We start from the raw sequence: 26,557 nt of genomic DNA, 5'->3' as shown, positions 1-26,557 counted from the left end.
GAGCCTGCCCAGCTCATCATTCCAGCAGGAATCTCACTGTACTAATGAACACGTAAACACAGAGGGGGCAAAACCAGCTGGCTCCAAAAGGGAACTCAGCAAACAGGACGTGCTGTCAGTGCTTGGGGGAGCACAGTGACACAAACCTGTGTCACAAAACACAGGACTGCTCCCGGCTGAGCTAACGGGACCTTGCAGTCCCCAGGTAAAAAATCTTCAGGAAACAAACCACAAGCAACTTCCTGAGCTGTAATAAACACTTCACCTTCTCTTGCCTTCCAGCCCACCTTTAGAGCACGTTATCTCATTCTGCAGCATGGCAAACATCACTGTGATGAGACTAAGGAAGAGCTTTTGTCCAAGAGTGCAGACGCTCCTCCTGAGAAACCCCACCAGGACACGGCCCGGCGAGTCTTTGGGCAAGGTTTACCTCGACCCCATCCATCATGGTTCCAAAGCAGTAAGTCAAAGAGCTCCCACCTTCTGTAGTTGGGGTGCTCTTAGCGTCAGATGTTTCAGAAACAGGCTCATCCGATCCATCATCGACTGGTATCTGAAGGGGATAGCCTGGAAAACATTCAAATACTTACAACAAGTCCTTGGCTATGAATTAGGGCCCGGGCGTTACCAACTCTGACTGCCCAGATCCACAGCAGCGAGAAACTGTGACTGGGGAGGAAAAAACACCCGGACTAAAAGCAAGCAAAGCGTGAAAATGCCAACCAAAAGCACCAGTGTCATCACCAAAAGGGACGAGCGGAAACCCATCAGCAAAAGAAAAGCCCGGTGAACCGGAGAGGCAGAAACAGCAAAGCATGGCAGGAGCAGGCAAGGAGATCTTAGCAACGTAAGGAGGAAAGATGTGCAACTCCTGAGTCACTGTTGTCCTCCCTGGGGCCCTCAGCTCCCTCCCAGAGCAGGCTGAGCACTCCCACGACTGCAAACCAGCCCGTCTGTGTAACAGGATCAGTGCCAAGACGTGGTGGCAGAAGTTTTTTGGAAGAGCAGGGCAAGAGGCACAAGTCTCCCCTGAGCAAAGGGTCTAGGCAAATCAAATAATGAGAGCTGGAAAAACTGACTTAGGAAAGAAGAAGCAAAATCCCTGGGAAGCTGATGAGCGAAACAAGCTGAGAGGAGCCGTCGGACTGCAGTGCGTTACAGAGCCCGGGATGAATGGATGCTATGGATCCTCTCCAGGGAAGAGGCAATCCATTTATGTAAGGGGTGTCCAAAGCACCTCAAGAAAAGAAAATTAAGATGATGTTTATATGGAGCGTAGCTGGGAGTGAGTCCCACCAGGTTTGTGAGTGCTGTGTGGGTTTCCAAGCTCAGTTGTGGAGCGTGGTGGAATGAGAAAGGAAAGGCCTCGGGAGAAATGCAGGGCTGACATATGGGGAGGAAGACTCTGGCATGGCCCCTGCTCCCAGAGCTCTCTGTTCAGTTGTCCCCAGGTCCCTGTGCAGGTGAGGAAAGCAGGCAGCAAGCAGCACCCTTGAGCTGTGACCCCAAATAAAAGCAGTGCTGTGTTTTTAGAGCAAACCGAGGAGTGAACACAAACACACAGTTGCAAAGCTGCAGCAGTAAGATCATCCCTAGCCTGGATACCAGGGGTTATTCTGCTTGTGCTGGGCAATGATATCCCAGAGCAGCATTTTCCTACGACTGTAAATGCTGGAGCATCTTGTGGCTGCAGCCAGATGATCCACAACATCCTTCCACACACATATTCCCTCTCCTGGCTGTCCCCAAGGACCCCTCGCACCACCACGCTGTTCCCACTCCCCCTGCTTAGATCAGCAGTGGGCAAGGCAGGTCCCTTCACCATCTCCTGGGTGTGCTCACCTGAGGAGAAGTGTTTTTCCTGGCCAGGTGCGTGATCCTCCATCATGGTGATGTCCTGAGGCTGCTCCGCTACCTCTCAGCAAAGGCTCCTGGTGAGAGTAAAAACAAACACCCATTAGGCAAAACCTGACACGACAGGAGTAAAGGAAAGGTTTAACTTTCCTGCACAAGGAAAATATGTGCCATTCACTGCATCCCCCACAACAAGGATATAGGCAACTTCTGCCCAGCTGCACCCAAATTCCACAGGTATTTAAGATGTGCCAAGCCAGATTTCCATCCTGGTGCACACAGGACACTGCTCAGCCACCATGTTGTCCCAGGAGATCACTGGGAGGCAGCAGGGTAAGTGCAGATGTACTTCTGGTGCTCAAAACTCTGCATTTCCCAGTTTAACCAGTCTCTCAGCAGAAGTGTCTGCTGGCAAGGCATGATGCTGGCGTGGGAAGGGATGCTTTCCATCCCTGTGGATACACTCAGCAGGGATATACAGCTAGCACAATACACTCATCATCCTAAAAGCCACCCAAAAGTGACATACAGGGGTAATCCAGGACTTTCCAGACAGGGATTTGGACCAGGGACTCTTAGAGAAGAGTGTGTCACTTGGTTGTGGCTCTGAGGGGACAGCACAACAGCAGGATTTAACCCCAGATCCTTCTTGCAGGGCTTGGAAAGCCACACCACAGTGCAGGGCAAAGCACACAGGGCTGGACACTGGGGTGGGAGCAGGAAGGTGCCAAAACTCAGAGTCATTTTTCTAAAGTGCATCGATCTACAAAAGGAAATGAAGTTGCCAACAACCATCATCTGCTCCCTGATGCAGGGACTGTGTTTCTCCCTGCTCTCCGTGCTGGTTGGACAGACAGTGCTTTTAGCTGACTTCCTAATAGCTGATATAATTACAGCCCCTGGCAGTGATTAATAATCAGCTATTAGTGTGATCATATGTTTGCCATGACCATCAGAAGCTAATGAATCCAGCAACAAAGCTCAGGTTACCAGGAGCAAGGAAGAAACTTGTGGTTTTGTCTGCTGGCAATAAATTAACTGGATATATGGAACCACACCAGAGAAACTCCAGGGCTAGTAACCAGATCTCTCACCCAGCTTTTTTAAGCCTTAGCAAGATGACTCTGCAATTTAATTTCTGCCTCAGACAGATCCAAAGCCATTTGACAGAACTGTACTAAGGAAGTTACAGAACTTTCCCCAAAAAGAACCCAGATAGAAAGATAAAATAGGAAAGAATTAAGTATCTAATTTTTGTCCCAAAAATGGTGGGCCCTAATTATTTAGACATATGGTTGCTTTCCTCCCAGCACTCAAAGAATCATATTGATTATATCCTGGTCTCATCTGGCTAATGCTTGATATTATTTACAGGTCTATTTAGCACTGAAATACTAAAATGTAGTGTCAACCTGGTGTAGGGGCCACAAAAGCAACTTGGGCACAAACATGAGTGTAAAATGACACACAAATGTGCTGCTCTGCTGTGTCTGTGTGTGTGCACATACACAAAAATCACCTCTCTGCCCCAAACACACACGTGGGACTGGGTACAGCAGTTTTCCCAGTGCACTGCCCTGTCTGCTGGCAGGAAAACATGGATGGCAGGAGCAGTTCCCACCCCCTTCCCCACCGGAGATCCCCTCCCAGCCGTGCTCCCTCACTACACATCCATAGACATCAACATCTTTGCTTCCCAACTGCTCATCCAGAGCAAACCACTCTCCAATCTGCTGTGCTGCATTTAGATGAGGCTGTCTCCTTACTCTGCCTCCTTCCCTCTCTTCCTCCCACTGGTTTTTTGGAGAAGAGCAGTTCGTGTCTCCCCCAGTCTCCCTGGGAAGCCACACTTAGTCCTTTCTTGCCTCTGGACAAGAATTTCCTGGGACACCATCCAGAGAGGACTCTGTTTGACAGCTAGTGAGCTCACATAACCTGTCAGAGGTTTATCTGCTGGCTCCATGGACAGCACCCGACACAGAGAAGACCTTCCACTTTTCCTGGGAATACTGCATTTAGCAGGGGTGAGCCCTGGCACCGCAGCAGCGGCCGTGATTCAGCAAAGGCTGTCAGTGCTTCCCGCTGTCCTGCCAGTGCCAGGGCTTTCCAGCACAAAGGAATGGCTGGCTGTTGTGCAGGGAAGCAGGTGATCCTGTCATCTGTCTGTGCTGCTCCTGGCCAGCCCCTGCTCCCACTGTGCTCCACGCGGGATTCAGCTGCCTCCGAGCCGGGGTGGGCTCGGGAGGATGCAGCCATTAATTTTTCAGAGGTGGGAGAGAAAGAGCTGCCTTTCTGCTACGAGGCAAAAAATGTGACTGTGAGGCACAAAGATCCATCAAAAAACCACTCAGTGGGACGCTGAGAGCACCTCAAACCCGGCTGCAGCTCATGGAACACCCCGGGTGCTCTTTCATTGGGACACAGGGATTTTGGGGGATGATGTCTGGGCTTGTGGGAGATGATGTCTCTAGGAGAGCAGGAGCATCTCCCAGCAGATGAAGCACAATGTCCTGCAGCAGAGGAGCAGAGTCCCCTCTGTGCCTGACCCACTGTGAGCAGCACCAGCAGTGGGGAATCAACCACCTCAAACTGGCCAAGGGGCAGGGAGGGAGAGAGGGGTATTGCCAAGGGCATGGAGTGATGGGACAAGGGGGAATGGCCTCACACTGACAAAGAGTAGGTTTAGATTGGATATTGGGAAGAAATTCTTCCCTGGGAGGGTGGGGAGGCCCTGGCACAGGTTACCCAGAGAAGCTGTGGCTGCCCCTGGATCCCTGGAAGTGTCCAAGGCCAGGTTGGATGGGGCTTGGAGCAACCTGGGCTAGTGGAAGGTGTCCCTGCCTGTGGCAGGGGGGTGGGAATGGATGATCTTTAAGGTCCCTCCCAACCCAAACCATTTCATGATTCTGTGATCCTGCTCCCACATGGTTCCCTCAGCATCTTTTAGCTGCAGAAATGTCCACTCAACAGATGCCTTTCTCCCAAGGCATTGGGAAGCATTCCCTACAGCCTGCCCTCCGAGGCCTGGCAGGGCTGAGATTTAAACCCATTACAACAGGGCTGATGAAATTTCATCAGCACCAGATAAGCAAATAAATAACATTAAGCAGACAAAGCGATCCAGTGGGTAAGTAGGAGTGAGCCACCACCATTATCTCTAAGCTGCAAAGCTCTCCCAGCAGGATTTCAAACACACAGGCCATGGAATCATACCCATTCACCAGGAATGTCATCTGTAAGGACACTTTACACCTCTCCAGTGGATGCTGAACTCCTTTCTCTCCCTTTTTCTTCTTCATCCATTGTACATGTCAGCTAAAAGCATCTCTCACTCCAAACTCCATGGATGATGTGCCTGATTTTGGGACAGATCTGGACTGTTCAAACCAAGAAGCAAAACTGAATTGCCTTTATCCACCCCCCTTCTGGGTCTAGAGGGAAAGTCTCAGCTCTGCTTTGGCTTTTCACTCAGGTAATAAATTCAATGACCAAAGAGAATTTAAACCTTATTAGAACTGCATATTCTAGATTTGAATTCTTAAAAAGAGATGGTCTGAAAATTCTGAAAGAAGCCCATAAGGATAATCCTTTTTGGTTTTCCTTTTGAGTGGGGGAAGGGGAAATCCCTCTTAGGGAAAAACACAACATCAAGGGGGGGAAAAAATATTCTAAAATATTCTTAAAAGTGCAAAACCAGCCCCGCCCTGAAGCAATGGTTCAGTGATGCATAATTAGAGCACGGAGAGCTGCACAGAGATAAACCTGAGCAGCACCCTCTGCACGGCAGATAAAACACAAACCCTTGGAAGAACCTTATCCATTCCCAGCAGGACTATTCTGCTTAACCAGGGACACTATCTAAAAAGCAACAGCCTATCCCACAGTTAACAGCTCCTCCAAACCTCTGTTTTCCAGCCCCACAGCCTGCCTTTCAGGAGGAGAGGCTCTGGAGGAGTCCTCTGGAATGGTACAACCAGGCACTCGGGAGGCAAAGTTTTGCTTGCCAGGAGCAGGAGGAATTTCAGCCCACCAGTACCACTGGTGTTTGCTCTGTGTGCAATCCCAGGCCCTGAGCATCAAACCCAGTCTGTCCAGGAGCTGAGTTCAGCTGGTGAGAGCCCGGGCAGCTCCTGCCCCCCAAGGCAGTCGCTGTGCCATGCGTTGGTGTGACAGCAAGGCACGGGCTGGCACATGGAGAATTCCACTGCCAGGCTTGGAGCTGCTTTCCCAGCTGGCATCCAAGCCTCCAGCTGGTTTGAGAGTAGAACGTTGCCATCCCTACCCTCAGATCAGTGGGACCTGGAGAGGAGTAGACACTCCAATGTGCTCGGGGTGGGTTGGAGGTGTGTGTGGATCCACAGGCAGAGCAGAAGGGAACCTGTGGCACCAGGTGACCCTGGATGAGTTTCTCCACAATGCTAAGCTCCACATGGAGCAACCAGGAGCAACATTCAAGCATTTGAATAACATGTCTCAGCTGAACCAGGCCCCAGAACAGTCACAGAATCATAAAATGGCCTGGGCTGGAAGGGACCTTCAAGATCATCCAGCTCCAACACCCCTGCTGTGGACAGGGACACCTTCCACTAGAACAGGTGGCTCAGAGCTCCACCTAACCTGGCCTTGAACACTTCCAGGCATCACAGGATGATCTGAGTTGGAAGGGACCTTAAATATCTCATTCCAACCCCCTGCCACAGGCAGGGACACCTTCCACTAGCCCAGGTTGCTCCAAGCCCCATCCAACCTGGCCTTGGACACTTCCAGGGATGGGGCAGCCACAGCTTCTCTGGGCAACCTGTGCCAGGGCCTCCCCACCCTCATAGGGAAGAATTTCTCCCCAGTATCCAATCTAAACCTACTCTTTGTCAGTGTGAAGCCATTCCCCCTTGTCCTGTCACTCCAGGCCTTTGTAAATAGTCTCTCTCCATCTTTCCTGTCAGCTCCCTTCAGGTACTGCAAGGCCACAATTAGGTCACCCCAAAAACTTCCCTTTGGGAGCATCCCTTTGTTGTACACAGCCCCATGCCCAGCCTTCAGCAGCAATTCCAGCTCAGCTTCCAAAGAGGCACCTGGACATCTTTCCAGAGCACAGTCAGGACACATCCCAGCAGCACAACAGCACAGCAGAGCCCCCATCCCACTGCCACTCGGGCAGACCCCTCACAAAGCCTCCAGCACCCTCCACCTGGGAAAACACAGAGCCAAAATTAAGTCGGGCAACCCAAACTCTTAATCTTTTGGCAAAAAGCTTCTCGGCAGTGAAAGGTAAATAAAACCAGGGCTCAAAAGAACGTGCCCCTGTTCCTATTGAGAGTGGCCCCGTGGTGGATGGGAAGAGGGCAGATGGCAGGAGGACACAGCTGGGCCTTGGTGGAATCTGTGCCAGACAACATCATCAGCACTGTCACAGAGGAGCACGAAAAAGCCTCCCCAGTGCCCCTCTGGTGCCAGGAGATGAGTGGCCCCACGATGCCCGCCCGGGGCAGTGGGTCAGCAGCTGCCCCCCCTCACCCGTGGGCACAGCCACGCCCGTGGCCCCGGGACACAGCCCAGCCCCGGGACTATCCCCGAGCAGAGGGAGAGGCAGGGTCTGGATCCGCAGCGCTCCCAAGTGCGCAGCTCCAGGGATCACGAGGCTGGGCACTAATGGCTCCATTTACATCCACACCACTCCCAAAATAAACTCGGCGTTGGCAGAGTTGTTTGTGGGTGGGTGCGGGGGGCTCCTGGAGCACACGGGGAAGAAAACTCGGGAAAAGAGACATTTCAGCACTGGGAGGATTTGCACATTCTGGGCCTCGTCACTGGGTCAAACCAAGCAGCTCCATCCTTCACACCAGCCACAAAATATCCAGGTAGCTCCCAGACGAGGCAGAGCAGAGCCTCTCAGATACTGTCACGTGCTCAGAGTCTTCCTTCTCCCTTATTTAACCAGCAAGGGCACAAAGCAACCACCCTCGCTATTGAAAATGAAAACTCAACAAACACGAGCTAAGTGTTACCTCTGAAAGGTGATCAAACACAAACAGGGCTTTAAAAAAAAGCATCATTCCGTCTGAATTACATAATTAAAACAGAGTGACAGCCCCGTGAAACAACACCAGCCTGAAAGGCTGTTCATAATTCATAAGCAACTTCCTTTTCATCTCCTTTGTGTACTTCTCCAAGTACTGTTTTTCCCAGAAGCTGACAGAGGAAGGAATATGGACGATGATCTCATTAATTGCAGGCACTTTCTAATATGCAGTGAGCTGAGAAATTGCACATAGTTATCTAGTCAAGAGGCCAGAAAAACCTCCTTTGGGTTCAAAGACAGACAAATGCCTCTTGGAACAACAGGAGGGAGTCACAAAAGAAATAGTCTCAAAAATGCTTTTTTTTTTATCCCCCCCCTCAAAATTTTTCCATGTTATAGTTTAAATGACTCCTTGAAGGTCTGAAACTTTTGACAGCTTTTTTTGGGAGCTGGACACCTTCCATGCAGACATGAGACAGGGTTGGGTTCACAGCAGAACAGATCTGAGGCACAGGAGTCTCATCACAGCAAGGGTGGTCCCACTGGACTCTTGCACACCCATTTTGGACATGCAGGTTACTGAGACCAGGCAATAAGAACACCCACATCAGTTAATGACACATTAGAGGAGATGGGGAAAGGTGAGGGTGGTAACAGCACCAAACAGGTACAAACAGCATCAAAAGGGAAAGGAAAAGCTGGGTGGTTTAAAGGCACAAGAGCTCAGGGAGCCATCAGGAAATATCATAGAATGGTTTGGGTTCGAAGGCACCTTAAAGATCAATCAGTCCCACCCCCTGCCATGGGCAGGGACACCTCCCACTAGCCCAGGTTGCTCCAAGCCCCATCCAACCTGGCCTTGGACAATTCCAGGGCTGGGGCAGCCACAGCTTCTCTGGGCAACCTGTGCCAGGGCCTCCCCACCCTCACAGGGAGAACTTCTTCCTGATCTCAATCTAATCCTTCCCTCTGTCAATATGAAGCCATTTCCCCTTGTCCTGTCACTCCATGCCCTTGTAAAAAGCCCCTTTCCAGTTAATACAGCCCTTACAAATCCAACCTCTCCACTGCCAAGAGCTTTGTCAGCTACTGCCAGAGGCCACCAGTGGGGAAAGGTCTCCGGGGCAGGGTGGTGGGCAGAGAAAAGCCAAGGAACACTCCATGCTGATAAATTCCTCAGGGTTGCTGAGAATTAAACTAACAGAATTTGCCATCCCAAATCAGCTTAGGCCCAGTTCAGCAGCTGCCTCGGAGCAGGGTGGCAATTAGGAGACCAGATTATCCAGACACAACACCCCAGGAGCTGGACTCAGGAGACGGGAAATGGCTTTATCTGCATGTCTCCTCTCTGCCCAAATAAAAGGACACCACAACTGTGGCCTCTTCCAAGAACGGGAATGTGCTGGGAATCACTTGATGGGACACACACAATTTTGCCATGTGGGAATATCAACCCCAGACCTTGCATCAACTGCTACTGGCAGAGGCTCACGGTGGTTTATCAAAGGCATCGCTATTCCCACCTTCCCTGGAGAGGGAACAGGGGTGAAAAGGCTCATCAGGGAGCAGGCTGGGGACAAGCCAGTGTAGAAGCTGGGCTCCCACTGACCCCACAAGTGGTGGCTCCCACATGGACTGCTCTCCTTCAGGCAGGGCTCTCTGGAGCAGCACTGGAGTGGAGAAACCACAGGAATCTCCTGGGGGACACCCCAGGGACATAAAGGCAGCAAAGCTCCACCTTCCCCTCACCTGAAACCTGAGCACCTCCATGTCCACCCGCAGCATCTTCTGTCACTATGAGGATCTTCCCTCCTTGATCTTTCACCCCTTCTTACTTTCGGTCTCATCTGACCAAACCAAACCCAGCCTTTCCCAACACCACTACAGAGCCCTCCCTCCCCATCCCAGCTTTCTCTGGGAGCTCTCAGAGGGCGTTTAAGGGCGTCCATGGCCCAGGGAGGTGCTGGTACTCTGGATCACCCAGCTCATTCCATAGTATGATGCAAAGATCAGGCTGTCCCTAAGTCCACTAACTTTAGGTAGATTAGAGCTCTGATCAGCAGGGCTTACGTGGCAGCAGAAAAGGAAGCCACGGTAGTTTTAAAGCTTGCCCTGCGTGTTCAGCAGGCTCTTTGTGAAGAGAGGGAAGGGAAGCCTCTTTGGCAGGGATTTACTAAGCTACCTCTGGATTTCTTCCCAACCCCCTGCTACAGCATCTTGCAGTCGTGCATTTCACTGAGACATGAGATGGTCGATGGGTGGATAAATTCTTCCTCCCCAAAATCCTGCTTGCCTGGGAAGCCTTTAAGCAGTTGAACACGCAGAGCGGATCAGAGAGAAGGCAGATCTTATTTACCAGCTAATTCTCTCTGACTCTTCCCATCCCAGGCTCAGCCCAACCCTGCTGCAAATCAGAGCCTCTTCCCTGCTGCTGCAGGTTTTAAGGCGGGCTCGACAGCACTCAGGCTTGTACCAGTCACTATTCACTTGGCAGAAAATGCTGGAAGGCTGGTACTTCCCCTGCACTGCCTTTCCAAGGCTCCACTCTGTGCTGAGATGTAGCTGAACCACCATGCACGGCCGAGTCCTCGGACAGCTGCTCCCCCAGCCTGCCCACTGCCACCAAAAAGCACAGAGAGAAGGAAAAGAGGGAAGAAAAGTTCCCCAAAATGCCACTGGAGTCTTAATGAATTAGGACAATCAGCAGCACAACAGCTGTTCTGCCCCATCAAGCAACTCCTTTACCATGGCTGGCAAATTACACCACGAGGAGGGAGAAGCTGCTTTCCTGAGAAATTGCACTGCCTGAAGGAAGAAAAACAGGCATCCATCCCCACTAACTGATGGCTGACACACTCCTTGCTGTTGCTTATGTGGAATTATAGAGGATGTTCCCAGGATAAGCAGCAGAGGATGGTCCCACTTGCACAGCAGTGCAGGGAACAGGAGCCTGGCAGGGCTCACCTGCTCTGGGGACATTTGCAATCCACAGCTGTTTGTCATGGTTATCACGATTTTCTTCATTAATATGAGGTCATAAACAAACTAACAGGACTTATTTCATGCTCCAGTGGGTACCACACCATCCCCAGGGTAGGGAAAGGCTGGAGGATACAGGATCACCCCCAATTCCCTGAACACAGCCGATCCGGAGGGGCACTGAGCACTGGGACACCCATCCTGAGCTCCCAGACAGAGCCCCTGAAATGCAATTCAGTCAATCAAAGAGCTGAGAAATACCCTAAAACTCGCTTTTTATGAGCAACCCAGACACCAAACACCCTCAGACAAACAGGAGGGTGAAAATACCCACAGTGGCTGCTGAGACAGCGGAGCTGAGCTCTCAGACGGGTGCCTGACGTGATCCACCAAGGTGTCTGTAGCAGGTTAGCAAACAACCACTCCTTGAAAGCAGCTCTGCTGTTCATCCTCACACGAGCTCCCTGGCACAGTCTCCATTTTACAACCCACTGCTCTGCAGCACAGCCTGTGCTGCAGGACCCAGCACGAGAACCAGAGCTCTGCTCGCTCCCTTTCTCCGCAGGCTTTCGTAGCAGCACACGGACAGCAGCATCCATTTGGTGCAGCAGAGATCCCTGAAAGCCTGGGATCAAACACAAGCCCTGGGCCATCTGCAGAGTGCACACACCCTGCACCGAAGACTTCAAGTTAAATGCTCTGCATTTAAGTGCAAAAATTGCACTTAAAGCCACTGCAAGGAGAAACCACCCCGCAGCATTCCGCTGCCTTCCTGCCAGCCCCGGGAATCCTTCCCTTCCTTGCTGGAGGAGTAAACAGCCACTGTTTCTGTGGTACACAGAGCCAGGGCCCCTGGGGACAAATGGGCAGGATTAAGCCTTCCTGTGCTGGGAAGGGCCACATCCTGTACTTCCTAGGAGCTGCTCCAGCCAGCTGGGATCAGGCTGCACACCAGCTTCCCTCCCCAGCCTCAATGTGGGCAAAGGCAGAAGATGCTGCTGTGTCTGGTGCCAGGCTTAAATGATGCTGACACTGAGATCAATGTGCAACCAGAAGCCTCAAAAATTAACAGAATTTTATGAGAAGAAAAGTTCACTTACACCTCTGTGGACTTGAACATTTGGGTACTTGGCATCACCTCCCACCTTAACCAAGTCAATAATGAGTGTGTGGTGCAGCACCACAGGAAGGGCCCAAAATTCGTGGTGAAAAAAGTAGATACTTTTTTCTTCAGAACAGCAATTTTTGATTGTGGAAAGATCCAAAGAGCGAGGCCCTCAAAAACTGGGCAGAGCAAGGCTGCAATTTGCCAAGCCAGGCTCAGATGACACTGCTTGGTCCTTCTTCCCTCAGACCACCAGTCCTGCTCCAACACCACCTAGAAAGTGGTTCCAGGAACCAAACCAGCAGAAACTGAGCCTCTTACAATCAAATTGTGGGTGACAGTAGTGCTGTGGGTCACCTCAGCCTGGCTTTGGAGCAGAAATGTGCCAGAAAGGGGGAAGTGTGGGAAAGAGAGGGAAAGTGTGCCAGGATCAGCCACCACCCAGCTGCACCTGAGCCCCTCTGGGTTTTGCCTCAGGCTTGAAAAACACACTGTCAAGACACAAGGTGTGTGTTTATTGCTTACTTTGATCTCAGCTGCTTCTCTTCCTTTGATTTCACAGTGCTGACAACATTTGCTGCACCCAGACAGAAGTTCTGTGAATATTCAGCGCTGCTACAGTAATAAAGATATTAAATATGAAAGATTCCTCGTGCCACAGCTCCAGTCTGGTGAGCGATCCCAGTCAGGGCGGACGCGGCAGGACCAGGTAAGTGTTGTGGCCACTAATGTTGCAGGAGATTTTCTCAGGGCAAGGAAAATATTCTTCACGGATTGGGCTGTCATTTCTGAAGTTATTTTGAGCTGTTTCAGCACATGGATAGAAAATAAAATGATGACAACGGCACCATCTGCTCCAGTTACTGCCACACCACCACGGCTGGCATCGCTCTCGCAGAGACAGAAAGCCTGGCCCAGGGGGGAAGCCAAGGCAGGTGAGCTTCCCCAGGGAGCACTGCTTTCCTCCTGCAGGATCCAAGACTGCAGGTGCAGAAGTGGATTCCAGTGTGCTGCAGCAGAGAGAGCTCCACAAGGAACAACAGGGAGGGAAGGGACAGGGTGCCCAGCAGATGCTCAGTGCGCTCGGACACACACGGGCAGGAACCAGCTCGTCTGAAAAACCACAGCTCACCCCCGCAGGAGGAACACAGGTCTCCATGTGCAGTTTATACACAGCACTCACTTTACCAAGCCACCACTTTTAGCCACGTGACACCCCAAAGTGGGCACCAAACAGCCCCACAGTGTCCAGTTCCAGCACCCCGAAGGTGACTGACAGCGCTGGAACGCAGCAGGATGCCTGAGCAGGACAGTGTCTCTATAAATACAGAGGAAAGTGTCATGCATTCTTGACACACTGGTTTCTTACCCTAGAAAGAAACAAACACATCAGATCTCACCAGCTTTCAGGGCTTTAGCAGGACTTGTCCTCACCCCAGCAGTCACCCTGCAACTAGGCAGCGCTCAGCAAAGGCCATTTTAGCTTCTGTCTGGCTCTGCTGCATTATTTTTGCTTTTCATGACTAAGAGACACTTCAGCTGAGGTCAAAAGTCAGAGTGTGTTTCCTGAATGTCTTTTTTTTATTTATTCTTTAATGCCCAAAGACACAAACAATAGGACATTCATCAAGCATTTCTGCTGCGCTTCCATCTCCTCCGTCATGTTATTGCACAGCAGCAATAACACTGTTCCCTCAAAATGTTCACAACAGTGTTTACCACAACTAAAAGCAGCAATCTTTTATTACATCTGTATTAGAAGGGGCAGTGAGTAGATAAATGCAGCCTAATCTGGCGGAGCTCAAGAGAAAAAACAAACATCAGCAGGAGAGCAGAACATAGGGATGAGAGAATCATTCAGCTCCTGACAGGAAGGGAAAGGACTGGGACACACCAACCAAGCCAGAGCTCTTCCTTCTCATACAAAAACCCCACAGAAGCTGCATTTGTACCTTTATTCTTCCTAACAAGGGAGTACAGTTTGAACCATGCTGAGGCACAAGACAAACAAGGATTTTCCAGTAAGGGTGAACAGCAAATAAAAACCTTTCTACCAAAACATCCCTACTGGGCACTCGGATGTCTCTCTCCAGCTGGTCTTTGCCCAGTTTGGGCCACTTGGGATGACAATCAAGCAGCAATCTGTCTTGCCTTGATTCCAGTTTTATGGAGCTGATGAGCAGATTTGCAGCACAAGCAGGTGCAGGCAGCGTGACTAGTGACATCCCACATGGGAACCCAGGCCATAAATTCAGCCAAAGAGTTGTAAAACCATTATTTCCCCTCCTAACCCAAAGGCTAAAGGAGGGGCAAGTTAAAAAAAAATAACCATAATCCATATGCATTGCATCTTCCCCAGGAATTAGCCCAGTTGGTGCCTATCTTTTTTTCCACAGGGGTGAACAGTGGAAATTGTCCGAATTTCAGCCCGCCCCAAGTCTAGGAATTCAGGTTCAATCTTCCCCAGTACATTTGTTAAAAATAAATGAGGTGCAATCAGTCTCCTGGGGGATTTTATCTGCTTTCAGCTCTAAATGCAGCTCTGCTGTCACACGTATGACATGTACAAAAGGGGCTCCAGCTTCAGAGCCCGACTTCTGGCTTAAAATAATATCGCTCCTGCTCTCGGGTTACCAGGGATCCATTGATGTTCCCTAAGGCCACGGGCTCTCTCTAAATCACTAATACAAAGGCTGGCAGGCACAGGGGTGCTGGTGTTCCAGCAGTGCTTGTTTTTATCGAGGTGGATGAATGGAGAGGCTCTGACCACACCTAAGCCACGGCTTTGTCATCCCTTATCGAGGGAGGCAGGAGCGGTTTGCTGCCGGTGGGAGACGCCGGGTTCTGCTCTCACAGCAGCCAGGAACACCCCACACAGCCCAAAAGCTTTACTCACCTCGCAGAACTGCTCATTTTCACTGAAGAAAAGCATTGAGGGCATTTCCCCCTCTGCAGGCTGCAGGACTTCAGTGCCAAGTAATCCTTACTTGGCTTTAAAACTCACTTTACGCCCACTCACCTCCCTCCAGCATCACCCGGTTCCCTCCTCTTAACAAAGCCAAGCATTTCACCCAGGCCACCTCAAGCACTGTAAGGTGCTTTTCACCTGTACACCAATCCCCAGACAGGATTTTTTCCACTTAGGAACTTAAGCACCAAGAGGCTCTTGGATGTTGGAAGAGCAAACAACCCCACGAAGTCCAAAACTCCTCCGTAAATGTGAGCAACAGTAGCTAATGAAACGTGCTCTGGAGCTGAGCACAGACCTCAGACAGCCGTGACAATAAACCCTATTATTAGACACAAAAGCAGTGACTTATTTGAGAGATTAAGCATTAATAAGTGCCTTCACATTAAAGAATATTCATTCTTCATCTCCTGCCTGGAGGAACCTGAGGGAAGGGAGGAGCTGGCAAGGTAATCCAGCTACCACTGAAATAGGGGGAAAGGCAGAACTCATGCAAAGTAGGCTCCAAAACCATGAAATAAGGATGGAGCAGTGACAGCTCAGCTGCAGTGAGAGATTCCCAGCACTGGAATCCCACATTCTGCAGGGAAATGGGCCCCCACCTTGCCCTCAGCAAGTCCAATCGATGAGCTCTTGACCAAGGCAAGAGCTGGGCAAAAGAAGCTCCAGGAGCACCACAGGAGAACGTGGACCTGGGTCTGCCAGGCAAGAATTAAAATGGAAGGGAGAGAGGACAGGAACAGGAGAGATTGATGAGGAAGGAGAGGAGACAGGACAGCATGGCCACGTGTGCATGTGGTGCTTGGATTTGGCACGTGCCCAAGGTGCTGCTCGGGATGAGAACAAAACCAGGGAGCACCAGGGGCTCCTCCAGTTCACAGTTGCTCTTTTCAGATCACCCACCCACCACCACGACCCTGAAAGTCTCCACAAGCCCCAGAGTCACTCCCCTTATCACAGGATAGGTCCAACACCCTCATTTTGAATCTGTTCTCTTGGGCAGTGATTATGACTCACACCACAGATCTTTAGCTGTACTTTTACCTGCTTTCCTTTTTGCCCCCAACAGCAACATTTATTACTTCTGCCTATGCATGCCTGCCAGGCTCTCCATTATAACAGGAAGATGATGAGGGAAAAGCATGTAGTTTTCTGTCCAATTTGGAGATGTCCATTGTTAAAAGCTCCTCGTACAAACCCCTCCAGGCAGCTCCAGGCAGCACCTTTTGTCATGCTGATGAGGCAGTAGGTAAAAACCACAAATAAGCAGCAACTTCAGAGGGCAGAATTTGCTCAGGGTAAAGTCTGCCCTTGAATTCAGAGTAACTGGGAGCTGAAAAATCAACCACAAAGGCAATTCTGACTTTGGATTAAATCCCAGCTTTGGGCTCACTAACACCACAAGCTACAGCTACCAGCAGAGAGCAGGTGAAGCTCCAGCTCTGTAACAGAGCCCAGCTTCGTCACAGCTCTCACCTTAAACCACACAAGTAATTCAATCCCAGCAATTCTCACCCCATCACGTCCAGGATCTGCAGTGGGAGGGTAATAAAGCACTTGCATGGAGCTCGTCAGCACTTTGTACAAGGTGGGTCAGCAGTAGGAGAGGAACACGAGCCACATTTCCAAACCTTTGTCACTTCTGACCACACCAAAGTGAAGAGCAGCTTCAGATAAAAGTGTCATTTTTATACAGAGGCTCCTTTTGCCAGCCTGCACTGAGCAGCCACATCACCCTGAGCAGCCACAAAGGCCTGGAGGACAGACCAACCTCCAGGAAACTCATCCCTCGGGATTATCCCTCCTCTTGGGACAGTCTCTTTTGTCATCACCGTGCCCTCAAACCAACCACACGATGAACACACTCACCTTGAGCCCTGTAGAGCAGGGACAACCCCCTTCAGCCTCTGCCCAACACTCATCCTGCTGCCTGGATATAAGAAGCCTCAGCACCCAGCCAAGACAAACAGTTTGCCCATCACGTGGCCTCTCATCTTGAGTGTGACAGCTCTGATCTGCCCTCGACTCCACTGGGAATGAGCACAGCTGGCCAGATGTGTTCCATGCACCAGGAAGCTCACGTGAAGTGACATTTCACTTCACACCAGAAGGAGCAGAGCTGCTTGTGAGCAACACCCCCCCCTTCAAATGAAGACCAAGCCAACACAGCCAGGATCTAAGTCAAGCTTTGATCAAATAAAAGATAAAATGTTTCCTGGGCAAGGAAGAATTGCACCACTCCAGACATTCCCCTGCTTCTCCAATTTCAACTTCAAAAGGGCAGCCCAGCAAAAAGGGAAGCCCATTCCTTTCAAATGTATGGAAAACAGTTGATTTATCTCAAAAATGAATCGCCAGGCCACCACAAACACAGGTATTGCTGAGCTGGATGTCCTTGGGAATCACGGGAGAGGCTTCTTTAGATTTTCTGAGTCATTTACAAACACCTCAAGGAATTTCATTCTGCAGCAAGTGACTCGACACACTGATGAAATCCATCTGAAATTACATCAGGCACTTCCAGGCAGACAGCCCGGGACAGGAGCTGAGGGGGAGCCATAAAGTGAAATGCTGACAAGTGGCAGAAAGCCCTTCAAAGTCACACATGTGCTACTCAAAACCCTGAATACAAGTGGTTTCATCACCCCTCTTGGAGGTGAGGTGTCTCCACAAACAGCAGAGTTAAAACAGCCCTTCTTCCCATGGACTTGTATAACCCGTCCCTTAGGACTGCACCTCATCCCCACATAACCTGCATCAGCCTCTGTTCTTCCCATGTGCCTTGGAGCATCATCACTTGGAATCACAGAATATCCTGAGTTGGAAGGGACCCACAAGGATCATCCAGTCCAACTCCTGGCCCTGCCCAGGACACACACCCCAAGAATCCCACCCTGTGCCTGAGAGCGTTGTCCAAATGCTCCTTGAGCTCTGGTAGGCCTGACCAGCTTGGGGGCAAATCCCTCTGCTTTCCCAAGGCACTGGTGGGACAATCCCACCCACTGCTCTGAAGGACAGCACTGAGAGAGGGCAGACAGGCAGTGACACCAGATCTGCTCCAGGAAGAGAGGTCAGGGCAGGTACAGCAGAGAGGCTGCAAAGATGGAAATAATTAGCCCAAATGCAGCAATAATCCCTTTAGTTTAACAGAAGGTATCCCCTGGTGCTCCCTTTCCTTGGATATTTAAAGAAGAGACACTGAAAACAGGAGCCAGGCTACATGTAATGACCACCTTTACTAATCAGTCTGCTTGGAAGGGAAAGGGAAAAACCAGTGGGTTAATTTCTAAGGAGTGTGAAAGGCTCATTAGACTTGCAAAGAAAACCCACTCAAGTCTAAAGGCACAGATACATCTCCTCCAGACTCCAGCGTAAACCACACATGCTTTCCACAGGCACTTTAAAAAAACCCAGCCTACAACCAGCAGATTTCAGTGTGAAACAAAGCTCCAGATCCCAGATGGAGGAGGGAGATCCATCCTGCTGCAAGGAAAGACTCAGATTTGCTCAGTCCCTCACAGCAGGGCTGTGCTCACCTTAAAAACCACACAAGGCATTACCTCAAGGGCCACAGTTCTGCTGTATCCAGCACATCCTGGGGTGATCTGCAAAGACAGCTTGGGATCAAGGGCTGTCCATGCTAAAAAGCCAGGTGGGAACAACACTGCACAGAGCAGATGCTTCCCATCTCCAAGAAGGAGCAGTGACCCACCTTGGGGCTGCACCCAGCAAGGCTGAGCCAACCTGTGCTTGCAAGGTTTTACCAAACAGCCCACAAACCTCTGCCCTGGATCACTCACCCTCATCCTCTTCCCAGGAATGCTGTGAGGTGAGTGGGAACGTCTCTGTGCTGCTCTGCAAGGATCAGCAATTCAGCCCAAGTGACTTCTGCAATTACCTCCTTCCTCTTCCATCTCCACGAGCAGGAAGAGCCCTGCCAGGATCCAGCACTTTATGGAGAAGCACCCCCAGCTGCAAGGACATGGCCTTGGGGTGATCCCAGACACCATCCAGGCCCCCTCTGGAGTCTGAACACCACAGCTAAGCAAGCAAAGCTCCTGAGGTAGAAAGAGATTATGCTGGATTGGCAGAAAAACCTAGAAAGCCAGCCCAGCTCTGCTGCCTCTGCAGCACTGAGGGATCCTCCGAGAGCTGCTGTCCTCCTCCCAAGGCATCAGCTGCTGCTCCTCTGAACACAGGCTGGGAACAGCCAGGCTGGGGCTGGGGCTCCCCCTCCACTTGTTGGCAGGGCAGGTACACAAGGGAAATGATCACCTTGGATTTTAACAGTCTTGGCTATTTTTATACACCCAGAGAGGTTCATTCTGCTTTGTTCTCAGTGCCTTTCCACAGACTCACAGGTCTGCAGAGCTCAGAGCAAGCCAGAAAGCACCAGCCTCGACCCTGTTGCTCAGGGCTGGCTGCTTTACCTGCATTCAGAGCCACAACCCTCCTAAAATGCTGCTAATCCCTTCTGCCACATTCCAGCAGCCCCAACAGCAGCAGCCCCAACACACCACACGCCCTCTCAGCATCAGACTGTCACAAGTCCAAGCCACTTCACTGCAAGTTTCCACCTCTCAAGTCCAGTCCCACACCCGGGGTCAGCCAGCACACAGCCTAGGAAGCACTGAGATAACCTACAACTGCCTGACCTCACCAACCAGCAGGCTGAGCAAGCTGGAAAATACTGGGAGCCAGGTGGAAACCAGTGTCCTGGTTCTTCTTGACTCATTCATCAGGTGTCAGAGCGTTCCTACAGCTAAATTAGCATCACTCCCCAAAGGACACCAACACCACAGCCAAGCCTCATCAGCACGCTGGGCTGAGAAAATAAGATTATTCTGCTCAAGACAAACCCAAATCCTCAAGCTTTCTTCCAGCTTTTGAATAACCTTCCTACTGGGGGGAAAAAAAAAAAGGGACCGGCCACCCTGAGCACTTCCCCTCAAACGCCGCCTCATGACCCGATTTTCAACGCTTTGCCAACAAAAAGGGATTTGTCTGGAAGGCTGGAGGTGGGCACACCCCAGCACCCACCTCAGACAGCGATGCCAGCGCCCGTACGGGCACACAGGCACACACCCTGACGGGATCAGCACTCACAGTTGTGTCAGGACAATTTGTCACTCCCCTGCTGATGAAGGCAGGCTTTCAGGAGCACAGGCACAGGCACCAGCTCAAAAGCATTTTTCCAACCTGGCTTTTCCCAGCCCTTTCCAACAGCCCCACAGCGCTGCAAAGCCCAGCTTCCAAGTGAGGATATGAATGTCAGCACAGAGAAATTTGCTCCACTCCCCACTGCTGCACCCTAAGAGCCACCCGGCTGAGCCCCAGCAAGGTGGTACCCAAACACTGCCAAATCCCACAGCTGGCAAAACCCTGGAAAAAAGACAATGATGCAACGTGGACCTGCGAGCCTGCAACGAGGAACAGGGCTCTCCAAAATGAAGCAGAGGAACATGAGAAGCAGAAGACAAGGCACCCACCTCACTGGTGTGCTACAAGCATCCCTGACTGGATACACCCGCTCAGCCTCCGTGGAGAAAGAGCACTTAGTGTCTTCTTCTCCTCATTTTAATCCTACAAGGACCCCTCCCATGGCTGTCGGGAAGGAAATGAGAAAGCCACAGCACTCCTTTTTCATACAGGAAATAAATACGTTCACTTGGTCCAGCTGGGTCCTGCTGAAACTGCAGTTAATATCAAGGACAGAGGGAATGGGATAGTTTGAACGGAATGCCTAGGGAATAGAGAGGCTGCAAGTGGATACAGAGGAGGAGGAAGGGTGAGGAAGACTAAATTAGAAGCCTGACCTGTAAATACTTAACACAGTACTTGAAAAGGGCAAGTAATGAGGGAGGGACACAAAACCTGTACTGTTGCACTTGTGACCTGAAGGGACTGGACCCATCTCTTCCTCTTGGGAACTCCCCACAGGACACACAGAGGTCCCATCACTTCTGTCCTCAGTTAATCCCAGCTAATGAAGGATAAACATCCCTGTCTGATCTGTGATACCATCTGTGAGATGGGCATCACGTCTCCCCAGAGCACAAGAGCCGGGTCTCAAAAAACAAACCCCATTCCAAAGAATGAGAAAATGCAATACTTTTATCAGGTGGGAATTATCTGTCAGTGGCTGCCCCATCCCTGGAGGCGTCCAAGGCCAGGTTGGACAGGGCTTGGAGCAACCTGAGCTAGTGGAAGGTGTCCCTGCCCATGGCAGGGGGGTGGAACAAGAGGGTCTTTAAGGTCCCTTCCAACCCAAACCATTCTATGATCAAATCTTTATACATTACATGTAAATCAACCAGCACTTTGCTTTTCTCCTTAAGCTGCACATCTTGGGGTAAAAAACAAGCATTTTGCATATCGAGGGGGAACAATGCATAACTGGGTTAGACAATTTCTCACTTCTAGAGAGAACGAGGTTTTCATTTTCCTTCTCTCAAGAGCAGGGTGTAAACGCCCAACTGAGACCTGATTTGATTGAGCACCTCGAGAGAAAAAATGCCAAAAAACCTGAACACAAGGAAAGCCATCAAACACCCCCAAATCTGAGGCACTGGCAGCACAGCCAAAAACCCTTCCACGGACATAAAGCAGGCAGCCATCGCTCGACAGAGCAAATTAACGATTCTCAGTAGTGAATTTTGTTCCACTGATTCAGACACGCGTCCAACATCTGCCCAGATCCACGCCGGGGAAGCTCAGGAACACGCTGCATACAAATCGTGGCAGTGACAGCTTAGCTCATCTCAGCTGCTCCTTCCAGCCAGCCCGTTTCCAGGCAAGACCAGCCTCTCGCTGCAAATGGAGCTGCACCTCGTGTGGTGGTACCACAGCAAATGGAAGGAGAAACTCCCTTTAAAGTGATGGCAGCTGCCCTCTGTGAGCAACAACAGGATTGCGTTTCCAGGTGTTGAAAAAAACCAGGAAAAATCATCTCCCCCCAAGCGAATCCTCCCCTGTGCTAATGTGGCAGGCAGGGATGCAGGGAGAAATCTCCATCCCTCACCTGAAATGAGCTGTTTCAGCTCCTTGCAGGTTTAATTGCTCCGAGGCAGGAGGGCAGGTGTGCACCCCTGGAAACACCTGGCGAGGAAACTTCCCTTTTCCCATCTAAGTTAGGCTTAAAACAAAGAAATAGCCAACAACTACAGGTGGGAAAAAAATAGGCAAAATTCAGGAAGGGTGGCAAGCCCCACGCCCTGCCTGGTGGGATTTTGGGACAAGAAAGAAGAGGCAGCATGGGAAGAGGCAGATGGAAGGGACAAGGGGGAAATTCCAGCAGGACAAGGAGTAACCCCAGCATGGCACTGGGATGCTCGGGAGGTGCAAGGCACATCCAGGGACCACCAGTTACACCAAGCAGCACCACCCCAGCCCCAAACCCACGGGGCTGGGCACCAGCACCCCCATCCCGGCTGGAAAACACCCGGGATTCAACAGGATGGGACCCACCTCGCTCACGTTAAACCCCAAACCCTTCAACTGGGCACTCGGGGGGGTGCAACAAAGCCGGGCAACTCCGGGGTGCCGTGACCTCAATAACGCTTCCCCCCCACAAAATCCCGTGCTGGGTGTGGACAGCTCCTTCCCTTCCAAACGCTTCTTCCTTGCGCTGTCCCCATTATTAATTAATTTATCGTCTTTAACCACCGCCGCTCCCCCCCCACACCCCCGGGGCGGCTGCAGAACATGGCCCCGCTGCTGCCGCAGCCCCGGCCCCACCTGCCGGGGGAAAAAAAAAAGGGGGCGAAAACGGGGTAGAGACACACGCACCCCACCCCGCCCCAAAACCGCGCTTTCGGCATCGCTCGGTCCGCGGGCGCTCCCGCCGCACCTGCACCGGGCGGCAGCGCTGCCGCAGGGGCCGCGCCTCGCCCTGCCGCAGCCCCGGGGCACCGCGGCACGCCCCTCCCGCGCCCCTCGCCTTCTGCCGGGGATGAAACGGCCGCCTTTGGCTTCTCGGGCTGTAATAATTTTTTTTTATTATTTTTTTTCCCACCCCCCTCTCCACGCGGGCAGAGCGGGTTCGCATCTCCCCCCCACCCTCCCGATACCCCGGCTCATCCCAGCCGCCGCCGCCGCCGCCCCCCCGCTCCCCCTCTCCTCCCCGCCGTGTGCGCCCCCCGTACCTGCCGCTGCGCGGGGAGGGGGTGAGGGGGGGGGTGTCCGCACCGGGAGCCGGGGGGCGACCGACGGTGACAGCGGTGACGGTGACAGCGGAGCGGGGGCGCGCGCGGGCTCCGGAACCTTCGCCGCGCCGGCGGGGCGGGAGCGCGCGCGCGCGTGCGCGGAGCGGCCGCCGAGCCCCCCCCCGCCCCCCACCCACCCCCTTTCCCGCCAAGGGGGGCGCTCGCCCCGCCCGTGCGCGCTCCCGACGCCGCCGCCCCATTGTCTGCGGGGAGCGGGCGCGCGCGCGGCCCCGCCCGGCAGGGGGCGCTGCCGCGTTGCCCCCCCCAGTCACCTCACGCCCCCCCCCCGCCATTTTGTGGCGGGCCCCGAAAGACGATGGGGAAGGGGGGGGGTGTCCTCGGGAGGAGGTTTGTGATCTCGCATCGACCCCCTTGCACCCGCCACAGCCCCCCCGGGAGTGCGGGACAGCGCCTCTCCCCAGCCCTCCCTCCCGCTCTCGGCCCGCACTCGCTCCCGGTCACAGCCCTCAGCATCCACGGAGATGGCGGTGTAGGGAACGGCATCCCCTCGCCAGCCTCAGCGGCGGCCACGCAGCTTTGATTTCGTCCGCCGGCGAAGCTCCGCGCTGACAAAGGGGGAGGCAGCCCTGCCTCCTACACGCGGCGGCAGCTCCGCAGCATCGCCCTCAGCACCGACAGCGGGGAGGCTCGGGGATGGCGCGGGGCGAGGGCGGCTCTCACCGGCGTGTGGTTCAGCAGACACCTGTGGGAAGGAGCCAACAGGTGACCCTGAGCTATTGGGGAGCGCTGGGGCTCCCTCACCGCTCCACACAGAGCCTGTGACCAGCGTGAGGCACTGGAAAGCGGAGGGAGAGGCTGAAGAAACAAGTCATGCTCCCAAAAAGATCCTTCTCCGCCCTGCCTGCTCCATTTGAGATGCTCCGGCTCGGCCCAGGAGCATTATGGACACAGTGGAGATCCCTTGATGGAATTACGACCTTGTGTTAACAGGGTTACTATCCCTAGTAATTGGATTTAGTGGAGAAACTACGGGAGGGCAGGCTCCAGGTTTCAGTTTTTTCCCTGAGAAACATCGAGGTGCAAATCAAGGGCAATGTCCAGTCTAAGAACAGGCTTTTTGTAAAGGGGGAAGCTCAGGAGGGAATAAAGAAGAACAGATGTGGAACCTGCAGCACCAGAGGGTTTTTTAAAGCAAACCGGGTTGGGAATGGTCTTTCTTGGTTTGGAATAAAGGTCTGTGGAGTGTCAAAGCCCTTCTCTTACTACAGTATCAGTAACTGCAGAAGTACGAAGTACAGTCACGTGAGGGGGAAAAAGATGGATTTATGAACATGCAACTATGAGATGTTTGGTTTGGGGGTTGTTTTTTCAGATCAATAGGAACAGGTAAGGCATCTAAAACCAAGGGAATGGCCCATTTTTAAACTGCCTAGAAAGTACCCACTATAAATTATCTGGAGAATTTTCCCATCTTCTCTCAAAAAAGTACCACAGCGTTGGGAATGGTAAAATAAACACTACAGTGCTACAAGAGGATCTGTCCTTGTGACTCAACGGCAAACAAGATGAATTACAGTGCAAGCAGCTCAAGTCCAATTCTGGGACAGCAGCTCTTCCTACAGGCAGTAGGGATGTACCAGGAACAGCAGACTGACTGGGAATCAGCTGAGCACCCTCCAACAGGATTATTTCTTCATCTAAAGACAGCCAAACCAGAAGGGACTCCCAGGCCTTATTTCTTAAAGCATGACAACACCTGGCTTTCTAAAGTCATCTCAAAGCCCACCTTTACCTGCCAAAGTTCTCAGCTCAGCAGGCAACAAGTCCTGTCCGGATCCAAGAAATCTGGAAAGTGAAGCATCATTAGTCAGTCCCAGCTGATGTTCAGGCACAGCCACATCCAGGCCATTTAGAAGATCTGCTGGCAAAGGTTTGTCAGGAATTAAACCCATCAATTGCTGCAGCAACACCGAGATGTTTCCGGAACTGCTGGAGCAGCCCCAGGTGGGATGAGCTCACGGTGATCAGCAGATCCTGCCCCAGCCGAGAGGAACTGCAGGGAAACTCTCTGAGGGCAGATTTACCTGTCCCTGCAATGGGCTGAAGCTGATGTAGAGTTTAATTACTGCTCAGAGCTCTTCTGGCCACTTTGCGTTCATAGGGGCTTTTGTTTATTGGAAGAGGGATCTGGGAATTTATCCTACCATTCTCAGGCCAGGCTCTTCCTTCCTCTCCTCTCCTTTTGGCCCATACTGCTGCTAGTGGAAACAAGACACTACTTTTAACATTAAATTATAAAGGAATCCTTTAGGGAGGGAAGCATGGAGCCTTTATCTTCCATACCTCTTTCTTCATCCCTAAGACCAGGCTCGTTTTCCTCACAGGTGCAGTTTGTCACCTGTTTCATTATTACCAAGGTTTTCCCTGGCAGGTGCTCCAGAAGGTAGGACACCTTCCCAAGTGTCACCTGCAGTGGGAGTTGACCTGCAGAGCTGCAGCCCAGGAATTCTGGGTTGTATTCTGGGTTATACAAGTCTGGTGTCCCCAGGGCCTCCTCTGGCCACAAGCTGCTTCATTTGAGTCACTTAATTCAGCTTAAGCCTGGCTTTTGCAAAACCATAATGATCCCAGCCGAAATAAATACTCAAATTCTGCCCTGGCTTAATTCCATTAAAGCACTACCCAGATCCTTTTGCAACCTGGCCCTTGAAGTTCACCTGAAAAAAAAAAAAAAGGAAACGGGCTAATTGCTTTCAAAAACGCAATTTTTGAAAGCGAGGAGACAGGACTGATCTTTCCAAAGTGATTCCAGGCGCTGGAACTACAGGATGCCCCTTCCTCGGCGAGGAGCCCCAGGCAGGCACAGCCCCCGGCCCGCAGTTCCCAGGCCGTGGCCCTGGCCCAGGACACCAGCTGGGTTTCATAAGCTGGGTGGAACTGGGAGCAGGGAGTTACACAAGCGTTTTCCCGGCCGTGCCGTGCGGTGTCACGGCAGGACAGACCCGGAGCGGCGCTCACGCAAACCGTCCCCGCGGTCGGACTCCTCGGCTCGGGGGGGGATCAGAGCTCAGCCGGCTCCTTCCCCACGGACCGAACGTGCATTTTCAACTCGGACACGGTTCTCTCCATCTGAAGTGACTTGAAGTAACTCATTTTCAGAGCAATGGGAGCACGGTGCACCCGCGGCACCCCGCCGAGGCCAGCGGGACTGCGGGGACAGGAATCGGGGACAGAAACATTCCCGGCGTTTGGACAGCGCAGGAGGCCAGCGGGCTGTGACTCAGCACAAAGAGGCAGCCAGGTTCTCGCCTCGGCAGTGCTGAGCTCGGGATAAACAAACTCACCACTTTCACCCTGACCTCCTTAGCAGATGGACAGACCCAAAAAATTGAGGCCAAGACACTTACACTGTTGTACACTTGTCCCTCTTTCCCTGTCCCCGGCTGGAAAAACATTATTCCTTTTCT

The 26,557-nt window shown here is 52.1% G+C and overlaps 1 protein-coding gene across 19 annotated transcripts in view; it reads right to left on the bottom strand.

The window, feature by feature from the left end:
* The window catches only part of MAPT (microtubule associated protein tau), a 46,879-nt gene extending 23,661 nt beyond the window's left edge, over window positions 1–23,218 (bottom strand). For 6 of the 19 annotated variants that reach the window (XM_051768701.1, XM_051768706.1, XM_051768708.1 and 3 more), the window contains exons 1-3: window positions 23,070–23,214; window positions 1,843–1,931; window positions 481–567 (exon numbers count right to left, since the gene is read on the bottom strand). In XM_051768701.1, the coding sequence (XP_051624661.1) occupies window positions 481–567; window positions 1,843–1,888 (133 nt within the window). In that variant the 5' untranslated portion in view covers window positions 1,889–1,931; window positions 23,070–23,214. Of the gene's footprint in view, window positions 1–480; window positions 568–1,842; window positions 1,932–23,069 lie in introns of all 19 variants that reach the window. The other 13 variants (XM_051768709.1, XM_051768710.1, XM_051768718.1 and 10 more) reach the window with 8 other exon arrangements.
* Between the last annotated feature and the right edge of the window lie 3,339 nt (window positions 23,219–26,557).

This window comes from Manacus candei, unplaced genomic scaffold (assembly GCF_025592945.1).
Source record: "Manacus candei isolate 608988 ecotype Guabito, Panama unplaced genomic scaffold, ASM2559294v1 h1tg000096l, whole genome shotgun sequence".
Lineage (NCBI taxonomy): Eukaryota > Metazoa > Chordata > Aves > Passeriformes > Pipridae > Manacus > Manacus candei.
This window is presented reverse-complemented; position numbering and strand designations above follow the sequence as displayed.